The sequence below is a fragment of the Carlito syrichta genome, unplaced genomic scaffold, assembly GCF_000164805.1.
Source record: "Carlito syrichta isolate Samal-C Ts95f unplaced genomic scaffold, Tarsius_syrichta-2.0.1 Scaffold301773, whole genome shotgun sequence".
In the NCBI taxonomy this organism is placed as follows: Eukaryota; Metazoa; Chordata; class Mammalia; order Primates; family Tarsiidae; genus Carlito; species Carlito syrichta.
The window spans coordinates 397,682-423,836 of record NW_007245869.1 but is presented as its reverse complement, the minus strand read 5'-3'; the positions used below and the strand labels follow the sequence as shown (position 1 = coordinate 423,836).

General features: G+C 34.0%; 1 protein-coding gene across 1 annotated transcript in view; it reads right to left on the bottom strand.

Annotated features, from left to right (window-relative positions):
• Nucleotides 1–2,317: 2,317 nt before the first annotated feature.
• The window catches only part of SLC17A6 (solute carrier family 17 member 6), a 41,876-nt gene continuing 18,038 nt past the window's right edge, over nt 2,318–26,155 (bottom strand). Inside the window, exons 5-13 of the mRNA XM_008055199.2 lie at nt 22,411–22,525; nt 21,218–21,305; nt 19,312–19,398; nt 15,940–16,082; nt 11,507–11,656; nt 6,390–6,522; nt 5,841–5,951; nt 5,190–5,317; nt 2,318–4,463 (exon numbers count right to left, since the gene is read on the bottom strand). Coding sequence (XP_008053390.1) covers nt 4,128–4,463; nt 5,190–5,317; nt 5,841–5,951; nt 6,390–6,522; nt 11,507–11,656; nt 15,940–16,082; nt 19,312–19,398; nt 21,218–21,305; nt 22,411–22,525 — 1,291 coding nt within the window. The 3' untranslated portion in view covers nt 2,318–4,127. The remainder of the gene's footprint in view (nt 4,464–5,189; nt 5,318–5,840; nt 5,952–6,389; nt 6,523–11,506; nt 11,657–15,939; nt 16,083–19,311; nt 19,399–21,217; nt 21,306–22,410; nt 22,526–26,155) is intronic.

Below are 26,155 nucleotides of genomic sequence, written 5' to 3'. Positions count from 1 at the left end.
GGAGCGGCCACTGCACTCCAGTCTGGGCGACACAGTGAGACTCCAACTCAAAAAAAAAAAAAGAAATATAGCTGGTGTTATATAATAGAAATGTTAGACCATTGAACTTTATTATTCAAATAGAAAAATATAATGCCCCACTGTACAGTGGGAAAAAAGTAGGTTGCAACTGTGAACCAACTTAAAATTTGCAAATTACAAAAAATATATGTAGATTTTTCTCTGTTTTTCATGGGAAAGATTTTGGAAATGTTAACAGTGCTTCTTTCTGGGTAGCAGGTTTATTGGTTGCCTTTGTTTTCATTGTTTTTAACACAGTTCTTTAATGAATGAAGTTCTGATTCCCTCAAGTACTACATTTATAATCAAAAAGTTAATAAAGTGACTTAAAATAAAAAATACTCCCTTGCTGTGACCAGGTAAGTCTATATTTTGGTTCCATCTCTGCCTGGTGAATTTTTAGGAAGTTAACCACCCTCTCTTGGACCTAGTCTCCTTGCCCGGAAAATAGAAATACTACTAATAATACATGGTCTTTTAAAAATTTTGCAGGGTAGATATGAGGACAAAACAAGGTAATTTCTTTTTTGTTGTTTTGTTTTGTGAGTTGGAGTCTTACTCCGTCGCCCACGCCAGAGTGCAGTAGCACACTCACGGCCACCCCTACTGGGCTTGGGCGATCCTTCTGCCTCAGCCATCCAAGTAGCCGGAACTACAGGCATGTGCTACCACACCTGACTAATTTTTTGATTTATTGTATGGGGGCTGGTCTCGAACCTGCAGGCTCAGGCAATCCACTCGCCTTGGCCTCCCAAAGTGCTGGGATTACAGGCTGAGCCACTGAGTCCGGCCAAGGTAATTCCTGAAAAATGCTAGTAGCATATAAGGAAGAGGAGGACAATAAGAGAAAAAAAAAAAAAGACAGAGAAGAGAAGGGGATGATGATGACTTCGTGTGGTTGAAATAAAAGAAAATTAATGTGGTCAGTGGTCCTATTTGGAGACATCATTAGAACAACTGCTCTGTTTGTTTGCTTTTAGAGACAGGGTCTCACTATGTTGCTGAGGCTAGAGTGCAGAGGCTATTCACAGACATAATCATAGTGTACTACAGTCTCAAACTACTGGGCTCCAGTGATTCTCCTGCCTTGGCCTTCCAAGCAGCTGGGACTACAGACATGCACCACTTCACCCAGCTAAGACCAATTTTCTTACAGAAAATATAAACCTTTGTGTTATGGAATTGGGGAAATTATATTCTGCTAAATTCAAGACATTTTTATTTCTATCATCAAATTATACATAGATAGCCTGTGAACCTGCTTAAGAATTAGGCTGGGTCTCTGGCTATTGTTTCTTTACAAAGAGGATTACAAGAAGAGAAATATATCTTCTCATATTGCAACCCATACACACTCTGGGTTATGTCAGTGAATATGGAGGTAGTGGTTGAAGCAATAAATACTCCTTTATTTAATTCTTTAAATAAAAATCTGGTTTAAAAGGAAAAACAAATAAATGCATGGCTAATTACCATAATTTCTTTCCAATTGCATAACAATCTCCATGTTCCCTTGATCAAGTTGGTTCCCTTTATTGACCTTCAATATCTTCATTTATTAAATGAAAAGTATCAACTAAAACATCTCATAAGTCCTGTGAACAGTTAAGTTCTATGAGTCTGAGCTTCTATAGCATATATATATGTATAGGATATACATATATATGGTTTTTATATTCTTCCCTTTCCACACATCTGTAAAATAAGGAATCTGAGCTAAATGATTGCCTTTCAGTGACAAAGACATTCTTTTAGCTGCCTTGATAAACCTTGCTCATTTCTAATTGGCTTAGCTGAAACATTATAAAAAATATATTTACACTATTTTGGCTTGAGAAAGTTATTCTTTCTGAATTTCTGTTTCTTCATTTGTAAGCTGGAGGGCCATTGCGCAGTCACATAAGATACAATACGAAAAGTGACTCGGGTAGTTACTTGGCACAGGGTATATGGGCAAGGAAAAATAGGTGGTGATATTGACATGACAAGTTTTGAGGTTTTTACTTACTTTTTCTTTAAATTTAGAACCAGTTAAATTTCAGTGACAGAGAAGACTGTCACTGAAAAATGAATTTTGACTCAGAGACCTATATATTGATTTAAAACACTGTATAACCACATCCCACACAATCTAAAGAATGCCATGTTCTTCCATTGACTCTCAAGTGGCTGACCCTAGATTTGACTTTATTGATATATACATAAGCTAAATTCTCATTAAAACTAAAAACTAAATAAAATAAACTCAAATAAATGATTTTTTTTTACCAAAGGATAAATAGAACATTTTATTAACACTTTTTTCTTTTGCTGCAACAAAATGACAGTTCACATCTTTTCATTCAAGACAACAGAAGCTATGATCACATTACATCACTTGGAGACACAAAGCAAAGAGTATTTTTATTTTCTCAAGGTCAAGAATGGTTTGCGTTTTAAAACCAAACTTCATGTTTTATATTTGCAGGAGCAGGGCCTTCAGTCACTAGCACAATACAATGAACAGATCAAATATCCAGAAGAGACAAATAAATACACCAATAATATTTTGAGCTGAGTTGGGAAATGCATCATTATCATGTTAGAACATTATAAAGAGGTCTGATACTAATGTTGTTAAAGAAAAAAAATCATTCCAACCACCCAAATAGCTACCACAAGCAAAATGAAGGTAATATATAGACAGGAAATGTTATGCATTGCACTTATTGCTTGGTACACAAATGTTGCAATTCCTGTTGAGTTAGATTAAGAAATGACAAGCAAAATGCCTCTTCCCCGTCTAAAATTCTATGACTCTATGAAAGTAGAAATTGCAGTCCCCTAACCCAACATTAGGTGTATGCTATTTTTGGTTTTGTGTGAAGATCGTTTATTATGTTTGTGTGTGGTTATGTATAAGATATACACATATACATATAGAATTTTAATATAATTTATTGCCCTATGTATTTAAGACAAATATCTTTTAAATAGGACTTTAAATAATAAAATCATCTACTTACAATATCTCTATTAAGTTTATCTTTTTATATTATATATAGCTCTGTGGCACAAGTTTCATATAGTATTTAATTATAAGGAAGAATAATATCTAAACCATTTTCTATTTTTTGTTGTTGTTAATATTGCATTTAAGGGTTACAACTCCATAATAAATTTTTCATTAGATTCTTTACGGTGTATATATATTTTTTCCTAATGCAAGTTACAACCAGTACAAAGTTGTAATAAAAAATACATTGAAGTCTATTTTTTAATATTTTTTGCAAAAAAGTTATGTTATATGCTACATGAAAAGTTGGATCTCATTGAAATATGAAGTGTTTTATACTGTTTGGTAAATGAATGGAAGAACATGAAGCATACCCCTCAATTTACAGAGTCTCTTTCATATGAATAAGTTTTTGTGCCCAAGCATTTCATGTGAAACACTGCAAGATATTCCTTTTGAGGACCAGCAAAACATCCCACATTGTGCAATTCAATACTCATCACTTACTACAACCTGTAAGCTGCTAGTCCACAATACACATCTTCAATGGAGAGAGATCCCAACTCCATTGTTTTCACTTAATAGATGTTGTCAACACCTGTTGCAGCCAACTTGACAGTTTCGCTTTTTTTTTTTTTTAAACAGGATTCCTGTGTGATATCTTGCAATACAGTGTAACAAATATATAAGTGCATTTTGCATGAGCAAGTAGCTTTGGCTTCCTAACCTTTGTAGGATCAGATGTGCCAACTCTTAGTTGTGCTTTGTAAAATGGTGATGAGTTTTAGCTCATATGAATTCAATGAGTAACTACTTATTTCTATAGTTTTGACCAGTCAACCTTTAAGTCACAAACGCAAGAATGGATGACCTGAATGGAAATGATGGAACTTCACAAATTCTACAGATTGCACTTGATGGTAACTTCATGGGTTTGTGTTGATTTCATTTTTACAGCAAGACCTGCCTGGTTGATATGTTTACATGTTTACACCACATATTTTTAACGTTTTTGTGCAATCACAATGAATTTAATCACAAACACTAAAAATAAATCCAGCAATTAGTTTTGTTATGAATAATCATGTCGGTCCTTATAGCTATATGAGTCTTGTACTTCTTCTTGTACAAATTCCTCTTTCTTTTCCCAACCATTGGGCCAACCTCCATTGGCCTGTGTCATGGCACCATAAGACTTGGTGGTACCATAATTTATATAATTTTGAGTAATGTCCCCTGTTTCTTCATCAAGTTCATCTTCATGGATAAACCCACACTTTTCTTCACTTGTTTCCTCAGGGTCTGCCCAGGGTTGTTTCTCTCCTGAGGCAAATATTGCATAAAATATAACTCCGCCATAGTGGACCAGAGCAGCAATCAGGAAGACATACTGCCACTCTTCACGGGACTGCAGTGACAAAAGGCAGAACTGTGAGAATAAACTCCCCATGACAGAAAAGCCTAACATCTTCCCTGGAGGTACTACTATTGAGTTGTCATAAAATACTATGGGGAAATTCATGTTGATTATGGAAAGTGAACACTCTGATAGAAACTTTCTATAATACTATTATTTTTATTATTTTTCAAATCTGAATATTTTGAAACAAAAATCCAAATATATCTATGGCTTGCTGATTTTTAAAACATCCATACTCTATTTTCATTTATATAAATTTACTTACCTTTCAAGTGAATGGACTTTGTTTGTTTATTTACTTCTGCTAAACCAGAATTTTGATGATTTCCGTGCACATACAAGAATAAATAGCTGATGATAATATTTTTTCATGGACGACTGCATGGGAGCTGAATTGAAATTTACAACTAAAGCTTAAACCTTTGTTTGACTAATTCAATAAGTTAGAAGCACAGGGTTTTCTGTCACACCAGGGATATTAGAAATATTAAAAAATGTTGAGAAACATACTGCTTTTTGATTGGAGAAGTAAACTTTCTCAGCGTTCCTAAAGAGAAATATTTCCTTCTGAGTCTCACTTACCTTCCCTAATCAGAAATGTGGTGACTAGACCACAAATAAAATGTCAAAAATAACATTTTAACACTTTGCTGAAAAATTCTCTTTTTGAGAAAGAATCCTCTACAGCTAAACATCTGCTTTAGTCCATCTTACCTTATTCTTTGTCATTGCACCAACAATGATAGGGCAAACCATTCCTGACAACGTGCCAACACCATTCGAAATGCCCATTAGGATACTGGCATATCTTGGAGCAATATCCAAGTGGTTAACATTGAAGCCTGAAATACACACAGAAGTTTTGACTCAGGAATCCTAAACTTCTTAGGAGTAGGTACCTAGAGAACCTAACCTCACAATTCCTCAAAAGATACTAGATATATAGCAGGTGCTTAATAACTACTTTTTGATAATCTAGCTCTGAGATAGAATAGGAATCGAATGATGTATGATATCTTACTCAATACTTCATATATGCTCACTCCACAGAGAGAGGGAAATGTTCTTTTAGCAGCAACAACAACAAAAAAAAGGTAGGCAGAGGTAAAACTAAGTAGCAACAAACCCAAATAATGTTTTCTAAATGTTTTAGTATTTTTATGTTTTAGTGGAAGTATGTTGACTGTTACTCAACATTTAAAAGGTTAGATAGGTGGATAGACAGATAGACAGATAGACAGACAGACAGACAGACAGACAGACAGACAGATAGATAGATAGATAGATAATAAACAGATATGTGTGGTTTTTATCACTAGGCAAAATTAGGATGTCACAAATTCAAAGACAACAAATCAATCTTACCAGATATAGCAAATCCACTGAATCCCACTGCAAGAACCAAGAATGAGATTGCTACCCCTCTAGTGTGAGAATACCCAACAACCAGAAGCAGTGTGGCTTCCATGCCAAAACCTTTGGAAAAAAATACATAGAAATACTTCAGAAATCTGTGTAAATTTTATCAATGAGCCAAAATGGTTAAAAATGTTCATACTTATTGATCCAGAAATTCCACTTCAGAGAATCTATCTTAAAATATAGTAATAATAGTAATAACTTGGGTCAGAGATGATTGAAGTCTTTCTTGTGTTTTAATTTGAACATCCATAACAATCTAAAATTTCTATTGTGGAAAGGATTGAGTTACAATATTATAGATGACATTGTTATGCAGTTATTTATAACTAGGAGTTATGAAAAGTTTTAAGATAGCAAAATTATTTTAAATGACCCATGAAGGCACAAATTTAAATGTAATTAAGCAATTTGATATGGGTAGAAAAATAATTCACTCATGTAGATTAGAACTATTGAATTAAATACATGTCCTTACTGCCACTGTGCACTCACCACCACAATTCATGATCTTTCTCACTGTAGTAGTTGAAAGAATCTGTTTGCTTCTTAGAAAATCTGCAATTTGTCCTCCAATAGGCACAATAATTGTCATTACTAAGTGTGGCACAGCAGATAGCATGCCAACCTGGTGGGAAGCAAGAAGAGGGAGAAATATATGTGAACATAAATAATGTGGGCAATTTCATGGCCTTGGTTTTCTGAGTCTATCATCAACTCTTTATGGACAAAGGAAGGAAAAATATTGTCTTCAAATGACACTATCTCATTCCTAGAATAAGCAATAATATCACAGAATAAATCAGAAAAACTACGTAAATTTGCTTTGATTCCTTTTAATCTTCTTTACATGAAAAGATACTTTATTTTTTGCTATTGTAGATGACTCAGTAATTTTGAGTTTATGAATCAACTATTCTGAATCTTATCAGAGTGATTCACACATTTCATGTTCATTTTATATTCTTAAATGTGTTGCACAAACACATCATTAGAAAGAGAAAGGAAGAGAGAGAAGAGAGAAAAAATACATTTGACACACCTTGAAAATGCTATATTTTAAAATTAATTTTTAAATGTATAGGCTAAAAATTGCATGGTTGCATTTTAAATGCAAATATCTTATGAGTTTTATAACAGACAATTTCTATAAAGTGAGAGCGCAAATAATGGAGATCAATTCTTCAATTTTAAATATCTTCTATGTCAAATATTGATACTTGGTCACATTGTCATAAAGTAGCATATACTTTCTGAACTAAACAGTTCAATCTAAAACTTAACCCACCAGCATTAATTCAACATACATATTTAACCATTAATTACATGCAATGCACTGTGTTCTAAGCATTGCAGGGGCAGGAAGTATGAAGAAAATGAATTTAATTTGTGTATAACCCACACATGGACTTAGCAAGTTTCAAATGTAAACATATAAGAAAGTTTCTTACTAGTAAACTGAAACACAGTTCATGGCATATGGTAAGAACTGGATAAGTGTTTATAATTTATGTTAAAGTATATTTTTCCTAGATTATTGAAGGTTTGAGACACAAATTCTGTTTTATTTTCAGTGCTGTACAATATGGCATTATGGCCATAGGCTTAGGCTGTTCTAATGATTAATTGAGATGTAATTCTAGATAGCATAACTGTTCAGGCTATTCAATTATCTCTTCCATCCCAGAAGAAGTTTTGACATTATTATTATTAATTGAAGAAACTGAGACTTAAATAGGTTAGGTGATTGTCAGGGCCAAGTTTTGAGACAGTTCTGAGACCAAAAACTGAGCTCCTAACCCCTATACTTAGCACCACTACCCACATGAGAAAAATCAAATAAAATCAGACAACACATCTAAATGTGCTTTGTTTAGTTCAAAACCTGGCATATAGCAGGAACTCAACAAAAGTTAGCTAAATCAAAATACCAGATTAACTGATATTAGGAAAAACATTATTGCTTTGGAGACTAACACCTTGGGGGAAAAAAATGCAGCGGTTCTTTCCTCTTAACTGCCGTGGATATATCAAGCAGTCAACCTGAAGAGAAAAATCTTTGAAGAGAAAATTTGGAAACATCCCAGGTTAAGATTAGAATAGAATTACATGCCATGCTTTTGATGTTTATAAAGGTAGGGTAAAACATGGGAGTAACCATGTGTTGTAAGTCCACATATTGGCCTACATTTTGATCCAGTATTTGATATGCCTGAAAAGGTTTTAAAATTAAGCATCCTCTTCTACTTATTATCTATTCAAATAAACACTGTGATTTATTTGAATAAATATAGAACAAAGCTACAGTTGTCATTTATTCACTCTGAGTATTTTCAGCAAAGGGCGTACAAAGAACTATGGCAAATGGAGGGAGCTAAGAATCTAGAGATTAATGAGACAGAGGTTTTGGAGTATTTTAGCACATTGACTTAACATTTGAGGGTATTGAATCTCCCAGTTCCTTAGGCAATAAGTAGGGGTATCCTGTATGTGACCTCAACAGAGCCACGGAAGTTTAAAAACTTCTTGGAAGTTAATCAATGGGTCTTCTCAGCTTTTGATGACTTATCATGAGTAATCACTTGCCACATGACCAGAATAATCAAAGCCTTCTCAGAGATCATCTATGATAATCACCCAGAAGTTTGCTCATTATTTTAGGGTTTTGCAAGAGTAGGCTAAATGTTTTAAGCATATAACTGATTTATTACACTTAGGAACTCCAAGTAATAAGACTTTCGCCTCATTATCCTCTTTGCTTCTTTGCATCACAGTCTGAATTGTATGTCTCTCCTTCTGGTCCATATTCTGTTCAGAAATTAGCAGGTGCCATAACAGCAAAAAGCAGTTACCCAATACCATTCTACTTCCTTGAATATGAAGTGCAAAAGAAATGAATATCTATTCCTATTTGACTTGTCCCTATAATCTGAACTTTCAATTAGCTAGTTAATCCTAACACTGGCCTTCCCCCTATATTCCCCTGATATGCCATTCTCAAGAGTCTGAGAATACATATATATATATATATACATACATATATATATACACACACACACACATGAGCACAGGCTAATACATATGTTGTATTAGCCTGTGCTCAAATATAATATATATAATATTAGCATATGCAAATATATATTATGATATATGTATCAGTTAATATAATTAATTTAAATAGTCAACTAATATACACATATATTGACTCTAATATATAATAGTTCTACTATATAATATGTCCCCTGATATGCCACTCCTAAGAGTCTGAAAATACATACAATATGTGGATATATATACACCATATATACGTTATATTTGCCTATGTTCAAATATAATATGTATATTATATTAACCCATGTCAATATATATTATGATATATGTAACATTCAACTAATATAATTAACTTATTAGTTAACTAATATATACACATATTAATTCTGATATATTATATATTATCCTATAATTAATTATATATTATATACTAATTCTGCTGTATTATATATTATATATGATTATATAGTTTTACTATATAATATCTTATATATAACCATATAATATGGTAACTTACATAACTACTACATATAGAATATATTATAATTTTATTTATACAGAGTCCTGTCTTGACTAAGTCAGTACACCTGGAATGAAAATTAAGCCATTGCACTTGTGTTTTTTATGTAAGATATCCAATTTAACTAAAGCTCGGGAGAATGACCTTCCAAGTAAATATTTTATTTATTTAACTTAAACTTTGTTGCATTTCTGAAAGATAGTATTAATATTATTATTTATAGATAAGAAGTTTGAGGTTGAAAATTATCTAAAGCCCAGTCCAAGTTTATATAACAGTACTTTGTCGTAGAGTTTGGATTCAAATCCATGTCAGCCTAGACCCAAAGCCCATGCTCTATCCTCTTCATCACCTCCTTTACACATTTTGGGTAAGTCAGAGTTTTTTGTTTGCTTGTTTTTAATCTAATCATAATCCAAAGACTAATCTGTGTATGTAAAATGTATCCAAATTTTAATTAAAATATATCCAACAAATAAAAGTAATTAACCCATATGGCTGAATTACTTTTAATTTTTGCAAAATACAATTATTTCTATTCAAGCATTCTCAATTAATTGGAGCTGAAGAGCCAAAATGACCATACAATTGCATTAACATCCATTGGTTCCCTCGCTCTTCCCCATGAAATCTGACTTTATTAACAGCCTCTCAGTGTCATATTTGTCCTAGATTATGAAAATGGACTCACACCTCCAGCAACCTTTGTTAAGAAGTATAACGCCCCTCAGAGTTCCCAAAGGCTACCTTGGAATGTTTGATCAGCTCTAGTGAGAAGAGCCCTGTCTAAAGCAGTCATTCTTCTCGGGGATAGAGGAAACAGTTTCCTTAGAAACGGGGAGGATGACAAAAGAGCTCTTAGAATAGCTACTCCTAAACTCAGGTTTTCTTCAGTCCCAGGCCTCAGATCGTCTCTCAAGTAGAGACAAAATATGAATAGTGAGCCCAGCTGGACTTATGTAATGACATGAAGTGAGATGGCAAGACCATTGCCAGCACAGACAATGTAGTCAGGATTCAGCCAAGAGCTTGGCCCAGAGATGGCATTCAGCAAATACTCACGAAATACCTGAATGGATATATAGCTTACCTGAATTTCAATGGCTTAGTACAAAAAATTAAGGCAGAAACCAAAGGATTTGGGCCTAAACTTGATGCTGTCATTTATTACTGGCATGTCTTAAAGCACTCTAAATACTTTCCCTAGTTTCAGTTTTCCCATCATTTCTGTAGAAATAGTGGTCATTGTTCAGGAGGCCAACCCGAAAAGGTTGTTCATGAATATGAAAGGACCTTCTAAATTTCATGTCGCTATATCAATACACAGTTGTACTTTTGTGTTCATTTGATCCTTATAGAAAAGCTCACAATGATTCTGTCTCCACAGCTATGAACAAATGTTTATGGCACTTAGCATGCGATGGTGTAATCAGCAACTTCTCTGTCTACACCATCAAGCTGTGAACGTTTACAGGAAAGAAATCATGATATTTATTTCTGAATCGAATGCAAATTGCTGCATATTACGTTCGGCAAGTGCTTATTAAATTAATAAACTGGATGAACAGAATACAATCATATCTTCAGATTTTTTTTCTATTCTCCTATCACTTAACTGGGCAGATGCCTGAGAACGTTGAAGAAGATTTAGATCGGTAATGATTACAGTTTCTTTTGAGTGGACTGCTTTTTTGTTCACTGCTGTATTGTCTCTGATCTGAGATTTAAAGGGAGAACCCGATCATTTAAAGGGAAAAGGGCTACACTGCTGCTCATCCCAGTTGGGATGTAAGTTTTAGGAAGACAGAAACTAGGTCGCCATTATCTGTACTTTCAGCACCAGAGAATGAATTTTAGCAGACAATAGAATTTGGTAGACATTGAATCACTTTACTTAGCCTCTATTTCCCACCAAGTCATTTGTTGATTAAATAAATGAATAACCCATCAGATTTAGAAGATAAACTCGTGGCAAAGGGATTTATTCTTCTCTTAAATATAAAAACCAGTCACTATTTAAATAAGAATAACTTTTACATACCTTGCTGATTTCAAATCCAAAGACTTCCTCAAAATATGCTGGCTGACTAATAAGCAATAAATAAAATGTCCAGCTTCTGCAGAAGTTTGCAACAATTATTGCATAGACTGGCATAGATGTAAAAAATTTCCTCCATGGAGTTTTGAATTTCTGAAACCCCAAAAAGAGTTATTTTAAATATCGTCTCACAACTTGGAGTTATAGGCACTTTGCGTTTTCAAGATATAGATAATGGAGCATGAGTAGGAAGTAGGAGGGAGGTAATGAATCGTTAATTACAACCACTCAACTAATCTTAGATACATGAATAATTATTGGAAGAGAAAAAAGTAAGATTTCAAACTCTGCTACTCTGAATCAATTGCTCCAGCTTTAGGAACAGACAGTTTTTATGCTTATAGAAAATTACTTCCCAAAGCATACATCTTAGTTACTAAGTATTTGACTACCCATCTATAAATTATTTTGACAGCCGATAGCTGTATAAATTCTGTGACACTGGAGTACAAGTTTCTGTAAAACTGCCATGGCAAACTCAGCTGGGCAAAAGCATTTGGCCTCACAGCAAACCCTGGGGACGTCATTACTTGTTATTCATAATATTTAAGGCATCGACAATTAAAAACCAAATATGATTGGCTTTGCTTATGACACCTATTTACAAGCTTTACACTAGTGCAATGCTGTAAATTTCCTGTGTATGCCCAAATATAAAGTAAGAACATATTTTCCTTAAATTCTAATGATTTTAGACTTTAAAATATCTCTCATATTCCCAAATACTTTCTCCTTTACCTTATTTTGGAAATCAAAATACTGTTTGGTGAAGAAGCAATAGCCTAATGTAATTTAATTTAATGTTAGCTTGAGAGCCTTGTTCTGATTCAATTACTAAAAGAGGAGGCAAACATCTTTTACACAGACTTAATAATTATTCCTGGATGTAGAGTCTCATATTTGCTGTGACTGTAATTAAGCCTTTTAAAGATCACTTTAAGTGCAGCACAATAGAAAGTTAAATAGTGGTGCTCCCAAATATCTGTAAGACACCAAAGAAATGAAACAAAAAATTCATCCTAAAAAATATGTAACGAATACTGTGACTTTGGATAAAAATTTCTAGTGACAGCATCTTAAATTAGTTTGAAAAGTGTTATTAAAAACAATCAGTATGTTCAAGAAAAATGGTACCAGATGAGTATACTTATTTCACGGATAATAAAAATGTCCACAGAAATGTCTGCATTATGGTATTATATTTTTATAAGAAATTACCTCAGAATATTATTAGAAGTAAATAACTTTTCTCTGCTATGAAATTGTTCCTTTATTCATACCGGAACCATCTCTTCTAAGAACTTTATTCTTTAGGTTTAAAGCACTTCATCAAATGCAAGAGAAAAATATCTGATTTTATACCTTAAAAAATTGTCGGGGGTTGAAGGGGTGTTTATGGTGTTCTGGTAATGCTCTATTTATTGAACTGGCTGTGTATTTCACAGGTGTATTTATACAAAATTCAGCAACATGTTTATTTATGATTTAGGCATATAGTATGTGTGCTGTACTTAAATCCTTTTTTTTTAAAGGAGAGATTTAAATGACATTCCATTCAAACACAATGTGTGATTCTTAATCAAATTTGAATTTAAATAAATAACTACAAACTACATATAAATATAGACAAGGTACTAGAATATAGAGTGGGAGGCAGCCCCTTTGGTTCCCCTTCCGCTGCGGGAGCTTTTCTGTCCTCTCAATAAATCCTGCTTTCTCAAAAAAAAAAAAAAAAAAGAAAAGAAAAAGAAAGAAAAAGAATATAGAGTAGGTATTGGAAATTTAGGTACTTGATGATCTAGGTACTTGATGATATTAGGGAATCGGTTTTCTCTTATGTGTGGTAGTAGTGAGATTGTAAAGAAGAGTATTAGTATTTTTGTAGCAATACATATGAAGTTTTTTGTTTATTTGCTTGTTTTTTGTTTGGTGTGTGTGTGTGTGTGTGTGTGTGTGTGTGTGTGTGTGTGTGTGTGTGGCTTTTATTTATTTTTTGAGTTGGAGTCTCACTCCATCGCCCACGCTGGAGGCCAGTAGCACCTGGGCTCCAGAGATCCTTCCACCTCAGCCTTCCAAGCAGCCGGAATTATGGGTGCATGCTACCACTCCCAGCTAATATTTTCTTTAATTGTAGAGATGAGGACTAGCCAAGTTGCCCAGGCTGTTCTCAAACCTGTGGGCTCAGGCAATCCCCTCAGCTCGGCCTCCCAAATTCCTGGGATTCCAGGCTTGAACCACCACACCTGACCTCATTTGAAGTTTTTATGATGAAGTCTTTTGATGTTTTATTTACTTTGAAATGGTTCAGCTAAACAAAACTGAAATAAAGATGGCAAGATGTTAACAATTGTCACACCTATGTTGTGGGTATATAGTATTTTTGTTACTATCCTTTATGCTTTGCTTTGTATTTAATTTGTTCACAGTAAAAAGTTAAAAATAACTAAAACACATGTTTTAGTCCCATTTGATCTTATTTAAATTGACTTTGAAGCTACAGGAACATATAGAATGTCAATAAAAAGGAAAATATTGTGTTTAAGAAAGCAGGAAGGTATGGGAAATGGGAGATTGAACATTATCTATGCTGTTTTATCAGAATAACTGCTGTACTTTTGGGGTCATTACCAAAAATTGGCTTTTACTTAGACAAAATTTCTGATTGTTTTAAAAATTAAAATTTGTGTCTGATCTAGACACATGATTTGTCAATCACTGGCAAAAGAAAGAAACATAATGAACTAATGAGGATATAAGCTGATCACATTATAATTTTTTGGTTTGAAATCGAGGTTAAATTCAGAACTCACTGAAGACCAGCCTTAAGTAACCTCTGCTCTCAGCAACCACAGCTGGTGGGCACCAGACCAGCACTCCCCCTTATCACCTCTTGTCCCTTTTACAGAAGGAAATAGGAAAGGGAAAGTTCTAATGCTGATCTAGCCAGTTCATGGAACAACTGCAATGAAAGGTTTTTTTTTTAAACCCTTAAGTTTAACTTCTGAATGATATACATTAGAAGATTTTTCTTATTCGTTGAAGACCAAGATATCTTAGCAGCAATGGATGACAGACTTTTTTTTTCTACCCCCAGGAAGAGAGGTCAAAAATAAAGAATCAGAGTTGAAATTAAACACACTGAGAATATGGAGGAGAACCATTTTTTTTTTAAGGAGCAGATGTATAATGTGTAAGGGGCATTGGTTTCTCACCCAGTGCCTGATAGCTTCCAATTCTTAGCATAAGGAAGCTGAGTTACTAATTAGTTTGCTGACTTACTGAACCTGCCTAAATACACCATATTTACTAACCAGTGTTTTCTTTTTTTAATAATATAGATGGTTATTTATTAATTACTATGTACAATATATTAATGTCCCATGGAGTAAAACATTTGCATTATTGAAACAGAACTGCATTTTCTCTCTCTGTAGGCAAATCCAGTCTAAGAAATCAAATAATCAGAAAAAGGGCTTCACAACGCTATCTTTAAAATAATTGAAATTCATAATAATAAACCTGGAAAATACTGACATTTTATCAATAACATGATTAAATTATGTTAAGAAAATGTTCTTTTTATCTGCCAATTATTGATTTTCTAATGCTTCAGTATTTCCCAAACCACATATAACATATACACACATGTATAAAATCTACATTTGGAACATAGCAGTCCCCCCTTAACCATGAGTTCACTTTCTGAGGTTAAGTTATCTGTAGCACATTACAATGAGATTTTGAGACAATCAGAGAAAAAGAGAGAGAGAGAGAAAGAGTAGAAAGACCATATTTGTATAAATTTAGAGTATATTGTTATAATTGTGCTATTTTAGTATGTCATCGTTTTTATATCTCACTGTACCTGATTTATAAATTAAATTTTATCATAGGTGTGTATGTATAAAAAGACATTATATATTGAGTTCAATACTATTTTTGGCTTCAAGTATCAACTACAGGTCTTAGAACTAAAATCCCCCAAGGATAAGGGGAACTACTATATTCAGTAAACTGAAAATAGCCCTTTTCATGATGGATTTGGAATTTCCTATAATTTAAAATTAACAAATATTGGTTGAGTTTATCTAAATTGTGGACCACATTAAACTATTTTTAAAATTTTTCTTAGGTGTACAGTCATAGCTATAACACAGTACACATTTTTTAAATACTTAAGAAAATATTTTTTAAAGAAAGAAATGACAGATGGAGGAAGTGGCAACTTTTTCTAAGTCAGGTCATATGAATGGACAAGAAAGAAATCATGATTGATACCAAATTAGTTTTATTGAATAAAGATTTATAAAATAGTTTGGCTGGTCAAGGGGGTGAGATGGTAAGAATAGGAATATACACCATAATAAAGTTCTTACTTCCATTGCACCTAAAAGATTTGCACTCTCTCCAATGCTTTCTTCTATGTACCTACGTTCTTCATCTGTGATAGTAGGATGCTTTGCTGGGCTCTCGTAAGACACCAAAAGCCAAAACATGTACCAGACCATTCCAAAGCTTCCTGCAAACAACATTTCACAAGGAGAAAGTAATTTTAAAAAGTTATCATAAAAACTTCCATTCAACAGTGATGTGCTGGAATAAAATTGCAATAACGTCATGACAAACACATTCTGTAGGGAGAAGAATTTGAGATCATGATTGCCCAACTGATTTTAGCCATCTCTTCTTGTCTTTAGCTACTAGATTTCAAATTTCCAGAAGGTTGGTCTTGTGGTTTTTATCTCTTTGTCTCTATTAAACTGCACTGATACACAAACAAACAAGAAATGATTATTGAATGGTGCATAATGAAAGCATTCATACATCCAACAAATAGTCACTGAGCGGTGACTATTCCAGGTACTCTGCTAAGACAACATTCCTGTCCTCAAATAATTTTTCTAGGGCTGAATCCTTTCTTGTTTGCCTACATTTCCAGAGAAAAGAATTGCTCACTTCCCTCTCATGTTAGCACTTCCGGATCTAGTAAACAGACTATCAAATAAAATCTGGAAGACTAGTTTAGTTTGTGTGACTGTATTGTATAAGAGAGGGGCCTCTGTGATTAATGTGGTAATATTTAACACTTTATACCATTTTCTTTGAGTGCACACTATTGCGATTGATCATCCTTTAGGCAGATAAAAGTTATAAATTTCAGGACCATAAACTGCAAGTCTTTTTTCATCTCCTTCTTTGGTTAGTACTCTCAACATTAAAGCACGTCCTTATTGTGCAATACGAGTATAGTTCTGTAAGCATGAATAATAGAAAGAATTTCAAATGATTTTTTTCTGGTGTCCCAGCAGTTGGCCATTTCATTTTTCCCTCATACTGCTCTCTTTGTCCCTTGGGTAACAATCTGAATGCTCCTGATACTTTCTGTGTGTATGTATGTGTGTGTGCATGTGTGTGTGCCTCTGTGTGTGTGTGCACACACGCACACGCCTATTACTCTCTAAGAAGTGCTGCTTAACACCATACATTGTTTCTGATGTGCTTTGTTCCTTCTAATTACTGAATACAGCAGCAAACATGATTTGGGATCACATTTGAAGTTATGAAAGTTTGATATAATTTAATGATTATAGACATATCCTGCTGTCACGTATTAGCTATATGATCTGATCTGTAACTGAATCACTATAAAATGTGATCATAACTCATTGATTATGAAATTGTGGAAAAGTTAAAGGGGATAGTGTATTAATCAACCAGCACAGAGGATGGCACAGAGGAAGCACTCAACAAATGAAGCCTCTTGTAGTAGATTGATGCATAAGTTTGTAGTATTTGTTCTTGGCATGGCAATACTGCAGCAATGGGAGTTTGCTTATTATTTGTCATTTGTCTTTTGGAGCAACAATGCTGTGCTTGTGAATGTGCCTTGCATTTTGAACATATGAAAAAAGTTAGTGATCTTTGAGAGCTGAAAAAGATGGAGTATCAAGTGGAAAAAAACTAACATTTCTGACATATCCGTCTTTTTGAGTTTAACAAAAGGGGAGTAAAGGCAGCAGAGGTGGCTCAAAACATTTGTGGCATGTACAGGGAGAACACCATCAGGGAAAGCATGGCAAGAAAATGATTTTGTCGTTTCAAGGAGGGCCACTTTGACCTGAGTGATTTTCCACATTTAGGGAGACTATTGGGCTTTGAGGAAGACCGTTAAAACATTTTAATCCACAATGATTCATGTCAGTCAACTCAAGAATTAGCAAATGTGATGAACTGTGACAAGCCAACCATCATGCAACATTTACATCCCATGGACAAGGAAAAAACACTACGAAATTGTGCATCATTTCAATAATTTTGTAATACTTATTATTACCATGGATTGAATTCACCTAAAGTGCCAGACACTCTGCTAATTGCTTTGTATGCATTATCTGTTTTAAGTTATTCCATTATACAGGCTAGCCTCATTAATCTTTAAAATATGAATATGGGATGGGTAACTCCAGGCACAATTGTTGTTGTACACAGCAAGTAAGCATGTACTATGATATGATATTTTCAGATTATCCAGTGTTTACTCTTTGACTTTGTGTTGTTGAATGATAAATATTAAGTATAACTTAAAACAATGAGATAGATTTTTCATGAGTACCTCGTTTAAATTTATATTCTTACTTTAAATTTACATTCTATCATCAATTAAGTAATAGACTAAAGCATAAATCAGAGTATTTATTGAATAGTCATACCAGCTTTTACTACATCCTCTAGAAACAAGTGCTTTGTTGAATTGTGGACTCCATTAAAAATCTAATGAATGATATGGATTAAAATCTGACTTTAAAAAATCTCCCTAGGGAAAAAATTCATATTTATAGCTTATAACCTAGAGGATTCATGGCCTTTGAATTATGAAAAGAGCCCCTACTATAGAGTAACATTTAATAAGATTCTGCAAGCATAAGATTTTGCTCTGATGAGAATATTTCACAATGAAATGAATCAGGGCAAATTGGAAGCAGCCAGATACTGTCCTATCACCTGATTTCATTGATTTTTCAGATTCTCATATCCATGTCCAAAGATGGCATTAATCAGTGACAATATCAATTGGAATTCAGTTTTCTTATATTTATCCTTTCTTCATTATTAAAAAGTGCCTCTCAGAGAGAAAAACTTCAGGGATACCTTGAAGTGGTGAGTTTTCCGCTTCTTGTTAGAACATAGAAATGAAGGGTGTTTAGACTTAGGATATCATATTTGATGTCAATGTGGGGGCTTAATTGCCTTTATTCCTGAGGAAATGGGGATGAAGATGTACTGCTGTAGCAGCTGACTACGTTCCATCACAAAATTGAATTGCTGCCTTAGCGCCCCTACCGCCTTCCAGGCTTCCACTCTCGTTCAGTCTTGTGAAGGCAGAATCAGGGGAATGATCAAGAAAATATAGCAAAGAAGAAAGGTGAGTGCTGCCTTGCTCTTTCACCAGTTTTCATTCAAAAGCTAATTTAATATTTTTCTTCATAATCAAGGACATTTATTTCACACATTACAAAGTTTCTATCAGTAATGTCATTACTTTTTAAAACAAGCAATAGCAATATAGGAAAAGTAACATAGATAAAGTCTTTTTCTTAATCCTTTCAGAACACCCACACAAAAAGGATTCTTAGGCAGAGAAAAATGTAAATATAGAAGTATCTCAGTGATCGATCTCATTGTCTACAACTACTTTTTTTAGCCCAGGAATATTTTATTTACCTCTACTGTATAGAAATGTGACATACCATAGACATAAAACACTGAAGACCAGCCAGTGTACTGCACAAGAATGCCCGCTAAAGGCATTGCAATCACAGCTCCAGCATAGGAACCTGAAGTAGAAGGAAGGATGAGAGAAAGGAGAGTGAAATCAATAGAAATTCTTGACTTTGTCTCCTGTTTCTTAGCTGATCCACACAGACACACACTTGCACACTCAGGTGCACGTGCATTCACATCCTCATGCATACCAACCACCAGACACATATGCGTTTCTACAAATGACACAAGAACACGGGACTACACAAGTAGACACCACCTACCTCAAACCCAAGACACAACAGAGTTTTAAAAATAATGAGAGAGACACACTGACTGGCATGTGTCCTGCACATCTGTGTGCCAAGCTAGAGACAGAGGTGCCAACACTAACCAGACACCTGAAATCTATTCCTGACACCTCAAGTATCTCCCTCTAGTGGAGTCACACAACTTGAGGTTTGTGTAGTATTTTCTGAATTCATTTAACAATGCATTAAAGGTGATTGTGAAAACTGTGTCTTAGAAGTATAGATAGAAATGGCAAAGTTTATGCCCTAGGAGTTAGGCCCACATGCTCATAAATTCAATCTATGAAGGTAATAACATAATAATCTTATGTTATAGGTTATGTATACAAGAAAATTACAGCAGCCTCAACTTTCCTTTACTTCTCTCTCTCTTCTCTCTCTCTCTCTCTCTCTCTCACTCTCTCTCTCAAATTCTAAGCTCAAGTGATCTTCTTGCCTCAGACTGCCAAGTATCTGGGGCTACAGGGACACCACAATACTTTGCTAATTTAATTTAATTTATTTATTTATTTATTGCAGAAACAAGGTTTTGTTAAGTTTCCTAGCCTGGTCTCGAACTCCTGAGCTCAAGTAATCCTCCAATTTCAGCCTCCCAAAGGGCTAGGATTACAGGCATGTGCCACCACACCTGGTCCTTAATTTTCTATTGATAGGATTATTTAGAGGAATTCTAATCCCTGAATTATAAAATGAATGGATATTCTCTTTGTCTGCTTTGGAAATGGAATCTCTTTCTTGCCTTACTGCTTTGGTATAAAAGTGATAAACATGAGTCCTCAGCAGACAAAAAATGACCTTAAATCACATTGATTGTCGTAAGATATTTTAAAAGTCAACAGTGAACCAAAAGTAGTTTCAGATTAGCAGAAAGTGTCTAAGCCTTAAAAGTTGGGATTGAAACTTTAATATGTTTATTTATTCAGTTTCCTCAAATAGCAATAAATTCAGTTTTGTTTCCTAAAATAGATGTTTTAATACACAGAAAATTATAGCAACATTACTTAAGAGAATAGTTGAAAATTGTATTAATTTTAATTATGATAGTAATTTCCACATCTTATCAATTTTATCAACTATAATTCTAACATATAGTTGTATCAAGTAAGAATTCTGATAAATTGTTAAGTTTTAGCAACAGTCAGTATTCAAAGTAAAGTTAATATCTGTGAACATAATGTATACTCTATACTTTTAAAGTATTTTTATCTTTGCAAGAGTATTTAAAACTTATGTTTTTATATCTTTGTGTCTAGTTATAATAACAAGAAATAGCATTGAGATTCTCAAAAGGATATTGCAATAGAAGAGTATTATGAAAACAACCCATTAATATATTTGAGATCCTAGATGAAATGGATCAACTCCTAGAAAAATACAAAGCACAAGAAGAAATAGAAGTTTTAAGAACAGTAAGAATGAAAGAAATTTAAATGGTGGTCAAAACCTTACCACTCATATACACAGACATATATATACACACACAAACCAGATGGTATTATACGTGACTGTACCAGACTTTCCATTTTCACAAGTAGTTACTGAATTTTCACCCATAATAACTGCCTCTGCACACTGTACTCACCACAAAAGGAAGTGGTCGCCAATCTACTTCTTTCTAAAGGAGGGGCCCATTTGCTCCATATCCCATGACATGCTGGGTAGGTGACACCCTGTGATAGGGAAGGTAAATATCACCATTTAGGATCCAGGGTTGCTAAAAAATAAGCACTGTACCTTCTCTGATGCTGTCCTCTGTAGGACAACCACATGGTAATAGGGGAAGCTTCTGCTCATGGGCACTCACTGATACCCTGAAATTCTATATTTAAAGCTTTCAGTCCAGACCACCTAAGATATAACATCTTTTTAGTAACCTGGTCAAATCTTCTCCTCCCTTTGGGTCTTCTTTCCACCTCTGATTTCTTCTGATTAAGGCAACATAAAAGACTCGGTAATCAATTCATCTGCAATTCTGAACAGCTTGAAAAATTGAGGAGATGTTTGTGTAGAGGATTAAATTCAATGATTTCAAAATATAAGGAATCTATACTGGGAAAGGTAAAATTTAGATCTTTAGAGCTCACACTTCCTGAAAGTAATGCCTAGAACAGAAGACCCTTAAAATAATTAGCTTTTTCTATTCTTTTGATTCTATAATCTTTGAGGGGGAGAAAAAAGGGTTTTTTAAAAAATACTGTAATCACATACATTATTTATCTATTCCCATCATACTCTACAGAGAGAGAAGGAAAAATTGATAAGCTAAACTCAAGTTTTTAAATGGTATTCTTTCAAAGTCTGCAGGCTGATGGAGCAAGGACTGTTCATTAGAGTTAGATGGGCCCCAAGAATATTCAATTAACTATTTCTATGAAAACTCATGTCACAATTCAAGACCAAAAAGGACTTAGTAGAAACCTCCCAAAAGATATGGATTCAGGCTTAACACCAGCAAAGAACAGACTCAAAAATTCGTATTACAACACATTAACAAAAGTTTTTATTGGGTTTTTTCCTAAGTCAAATAGTCACTAAAATGTTTATTTACTATCATTCTATTCTAGAGAGAAGGAGGTAGGCAGTCACAGTTATAGTTTAGTATCACTTGTAAACAAAATGTCTGATTTCCAAACTTTTTCAATGCTTCATTTTTTATTTTAATGCTATGTGGATCTATCCTAATAAAATATACTTATTTGTAGATAAAAACAAAGATAAACCGGTGGATCCCAATTATATACCAATCCTAAAATGATATCATCCTGTAGTTCATACCTCAACAAGTCCCTGCAATATTCTAACAAAGATGACACATCCATAATGCACTCTGGCTGCTGATGGGATTAGCATATTTAGAGTAGAGGTAAGAAGTATGGCAGCTCCAAAAACCCTGAAATGAAAAAAAGATAGAAACACTGTTTAAATGATTCAACATTTTATATACACAGTTCTAAATTTCTCAGGTCAAGCTCAACATTTAGGATAATCTACAATAGGAAACAATTTTATTGTAGAATTTTTTTTTTCTAAAAGTATAAAATACATTCTAGACTTTATTGGATAGACATTGTAAGCAATACATGGACTATCTAGAAATTATTTATTATCGGATGCATGAAAAATAAAAGAATGATTCAATAAATCTGTTTATACTTATATTCATTTTCTTCATAGAACTAATTACAAATTGCAAAATAGTTTATGAATCGCTGTTTATATTTTTGGTCTATATGTAAGTTATTTTAGGCCAGGAGCCTGTTTTTTCACATCGGTTGCTGTATCCTCAAACTTAGCACAGAAGCCTACATGCAGTCGGTACTAACTGAAGAGCTGTTGAAAAAAGTAATGAATGTGTAAGTGAAGCTGTGCCTCACATTATGCAACTATTTGCAACTTTCCTAGAACTGCGCACACATAGAAATGGTATAAATGAAATCATATTTTAAGTGTCCAAAGAAATCTCATCATTAGATCCCACAGTGCTTTTTTTATAATGCAAATTGCTATACTTAATATATTTGACTTGGTTTTTCTTTATTTTTTAACCTTTATTTTTCCATGGGTAGGTAGGTGGATTCTGTTTGAGGCACACATCTAGCAGCATACATACATACAACAATACAAGAAAGAATGGCTAGAAATATGATGCTAAAGCATTTATTCATTCGCAAGCAAAACATTCCATTTCATTTCATCCTACTTTTTTTTTAAAGTTTCTATCATTTTTATACTAAGGAAGAAAAATACTTCATTAACTGGGTAACTCTAGAACCATTCTCCTGCGAATATATTAACTGGATCCCTTTAGAATGATTCTCTTACAAACATATCAACTGGGTAACTTTAGAAGTATTTTCTTTCAAGGATGTTTTGGGGTATGTAATAATATAATAATGAGCTCATCTGTGTGTTTTGGGCAGGTTTATCAAGTCAAACATTGATCTTTGAGTTCAGTAAAAAACCACTAGGTTTTTCTAGGGAGCATATTTATTTCTTATCTTTTTAATTTTAAATATGCGGGGTACAGTTCAGGATTAGGTAATCAAGTGTTCATTGTATAGGAAAAGTTTACATTTCCCTTTGGTCCCCACTTTGCCTGGTTTGAGACCAGTTACCCTTATTGATGTTGTGTTCCCCTCACCTCACCCTGGCAGCATCCCGCTACTGCCAATTAGGAATCATATTTAAATGTTTCTGTTGAAGACCTAGATTTCTAAAAGGGGATTTGTTCATTATTAATTCCCTACTGAAACTGTTAAATGACTTTGGAGAGGGCGGAAGTGGAACAGCTCTTTTTCTATCAATCATATACAGTTCAAATACTTCTGTGTATAAATCTATGCAGCCTATGTTCACCTCCCCTCAGTGGCTTTTCTCCACCTAGGTAAATAGTCACTCATTAGGTGAATATACCACTCCATTCTTTGTGCTATTTGCTCCAAATAGATACCTTTGATTTTAAGTCAATCATAATTTTGTATACAAAGGGTTGAGGAAAAATCTTTTATTCAGATTTTCTAATAGGTATGCCTTATTTCATTATCATTAGTTTAGAGGTACAATGCATGGATTTTATTTTCTATGCTATCATCACTTTCTCTCTCCTTCTTTGAAGGGTTTTTATATACTATTATCTCTAGATAAGCTGGTACAATAGTTTTACCCATTTTTTAGCTTAGGGTTTCTTGACCTCTGCACTATTGATATTCTGTGCTGGATAACTCTTTATTGTAGTGTTCTGTCCTGTGTATTGTATGATGTTTAGCAGAATCTCTGGTCTTTACCTACTAGGTGCCTATAGCATTCACACATCCCCAAGTCAAGGTAACAAAAAATGTCTCCAGCAATTGCCAAATGTCTCCTATGAGATAAAATCATTCACAGTCAGTTATGAAACATTTGTTGAATACTCAGAGTTATATTCAATGAGTGCTTATTTGACTGACTAGATACTAGACCAACACTTCACATGCCATAAACTCCACAGCCACCTTTAGTATACTCATATTACAGATGAAGAAACTAAGAAAATAAGTGAAATCACTTGTTCAAGTTGTTAAACAATGCAAAACAGAAGATATCTATTTCAGATCTAGCTCTGTCTGATTTGAAAATTAGTGAGTTTTACCACTCGGATTTACATGTAATTATGCACATACTCTGAGTTAGCAATGTATTCCAGAATTCTAACTATAAATTTAAATCATAATAATCTTACAAAGCCACTTGAAATCACACTATTGTTCTTGAAATTAAGTACCATAGGTCACGTTTTTTTTTTTAATTGGAGTCTCATTCTGTCACCCAGGCTGGAGTGCAGTGGCACACTCACTTGCCAACCCCAGCCTCGACCTGCTGGACTCAGGTGATCCTTCTACCTCAGTCTTCCAAGTAGCTGGAACTACAGACACATGCCTCCACACCCAGCTGATTATTGATTTATTTGTTGTAGAGACGAGGTCTTGTCATGTTGCCCAGGCTGGTTTGGAACCCATGGGCTCAGGCAATCCTCTCATCTCTGCCTTCCAAAGTGCTGGGATTACAGGTGAGTCACTGCACCCTATAGGTCACTTTCAATGTCTACTTTCCATTTTTCCCCTGAATAGTTTTTCTAATTATATAATCTCATGACATCATCAAAATCCTTTTAATTTTAGTTTCGCGATTTCTTTAACCATTTTTTTATTATTATGGTGACCATTGCATCTGATAATTTATTAATTTTATTAACTAGTTGAAAATAAAATCTATCAATCTTTACACAACCTTATTTTCTTTTTAAATTGTTTATAATTGCTATTCAAATAAAAATCCAAATAATAAAATTCTGATTACTCAAATTCTTGCTATATATCCGTTTTGTCTTGCCACACATCCCAAATTGATGCCCCCTTCTCACTGCATGTATTCATGCATTCATACTTCAAACCTTTGAGAGGCTGTACTTAGAACAGAGAATTTGTGCTGGAGAGAAGGGGGCTAAGGTTTATAGAATACTTATTATTCTTTCTCCACCTATATTGATTCATTTAATCATCACAATAATTCTCTGAGCTAGATTTTCCTCTCATTTTACAAATCAGGAAATTGCCACAGAAAGACTCTCCAAGAAAAAAAAAAAGCAAGTAGTAGAGCTGAGATTTGAATTCAGGTCTCGCTGATATGAATCGGTACACTTTCATCTACATGATGCTACCCGGCACTCAGGAAAAGATGAGGATGGTTCTCAGTGTAGTAGGAGAGGAAAAGAGAGACAAACAGCCAAGAGACAACAAATGCCAAAGGCCATAACAAAAGTACAAACAGAAGATAAAAGAGGGAAAAGTTTATTCCAGCTGGGTTGACCAGGACGCAAACCCTTCATAGGGACGCTTTCTACCTGGGTCTTGGAAGGTGAATATAAAAAAGGAAAAAAGAATTCCCAAAAGAAGGAGAGGACCAGCAAAGTTTCAAAATGGAAGAGGTTACATGACATACCAGAAACTAGGGCAATATTGAAAATGCGTGGACATGGTGGTAC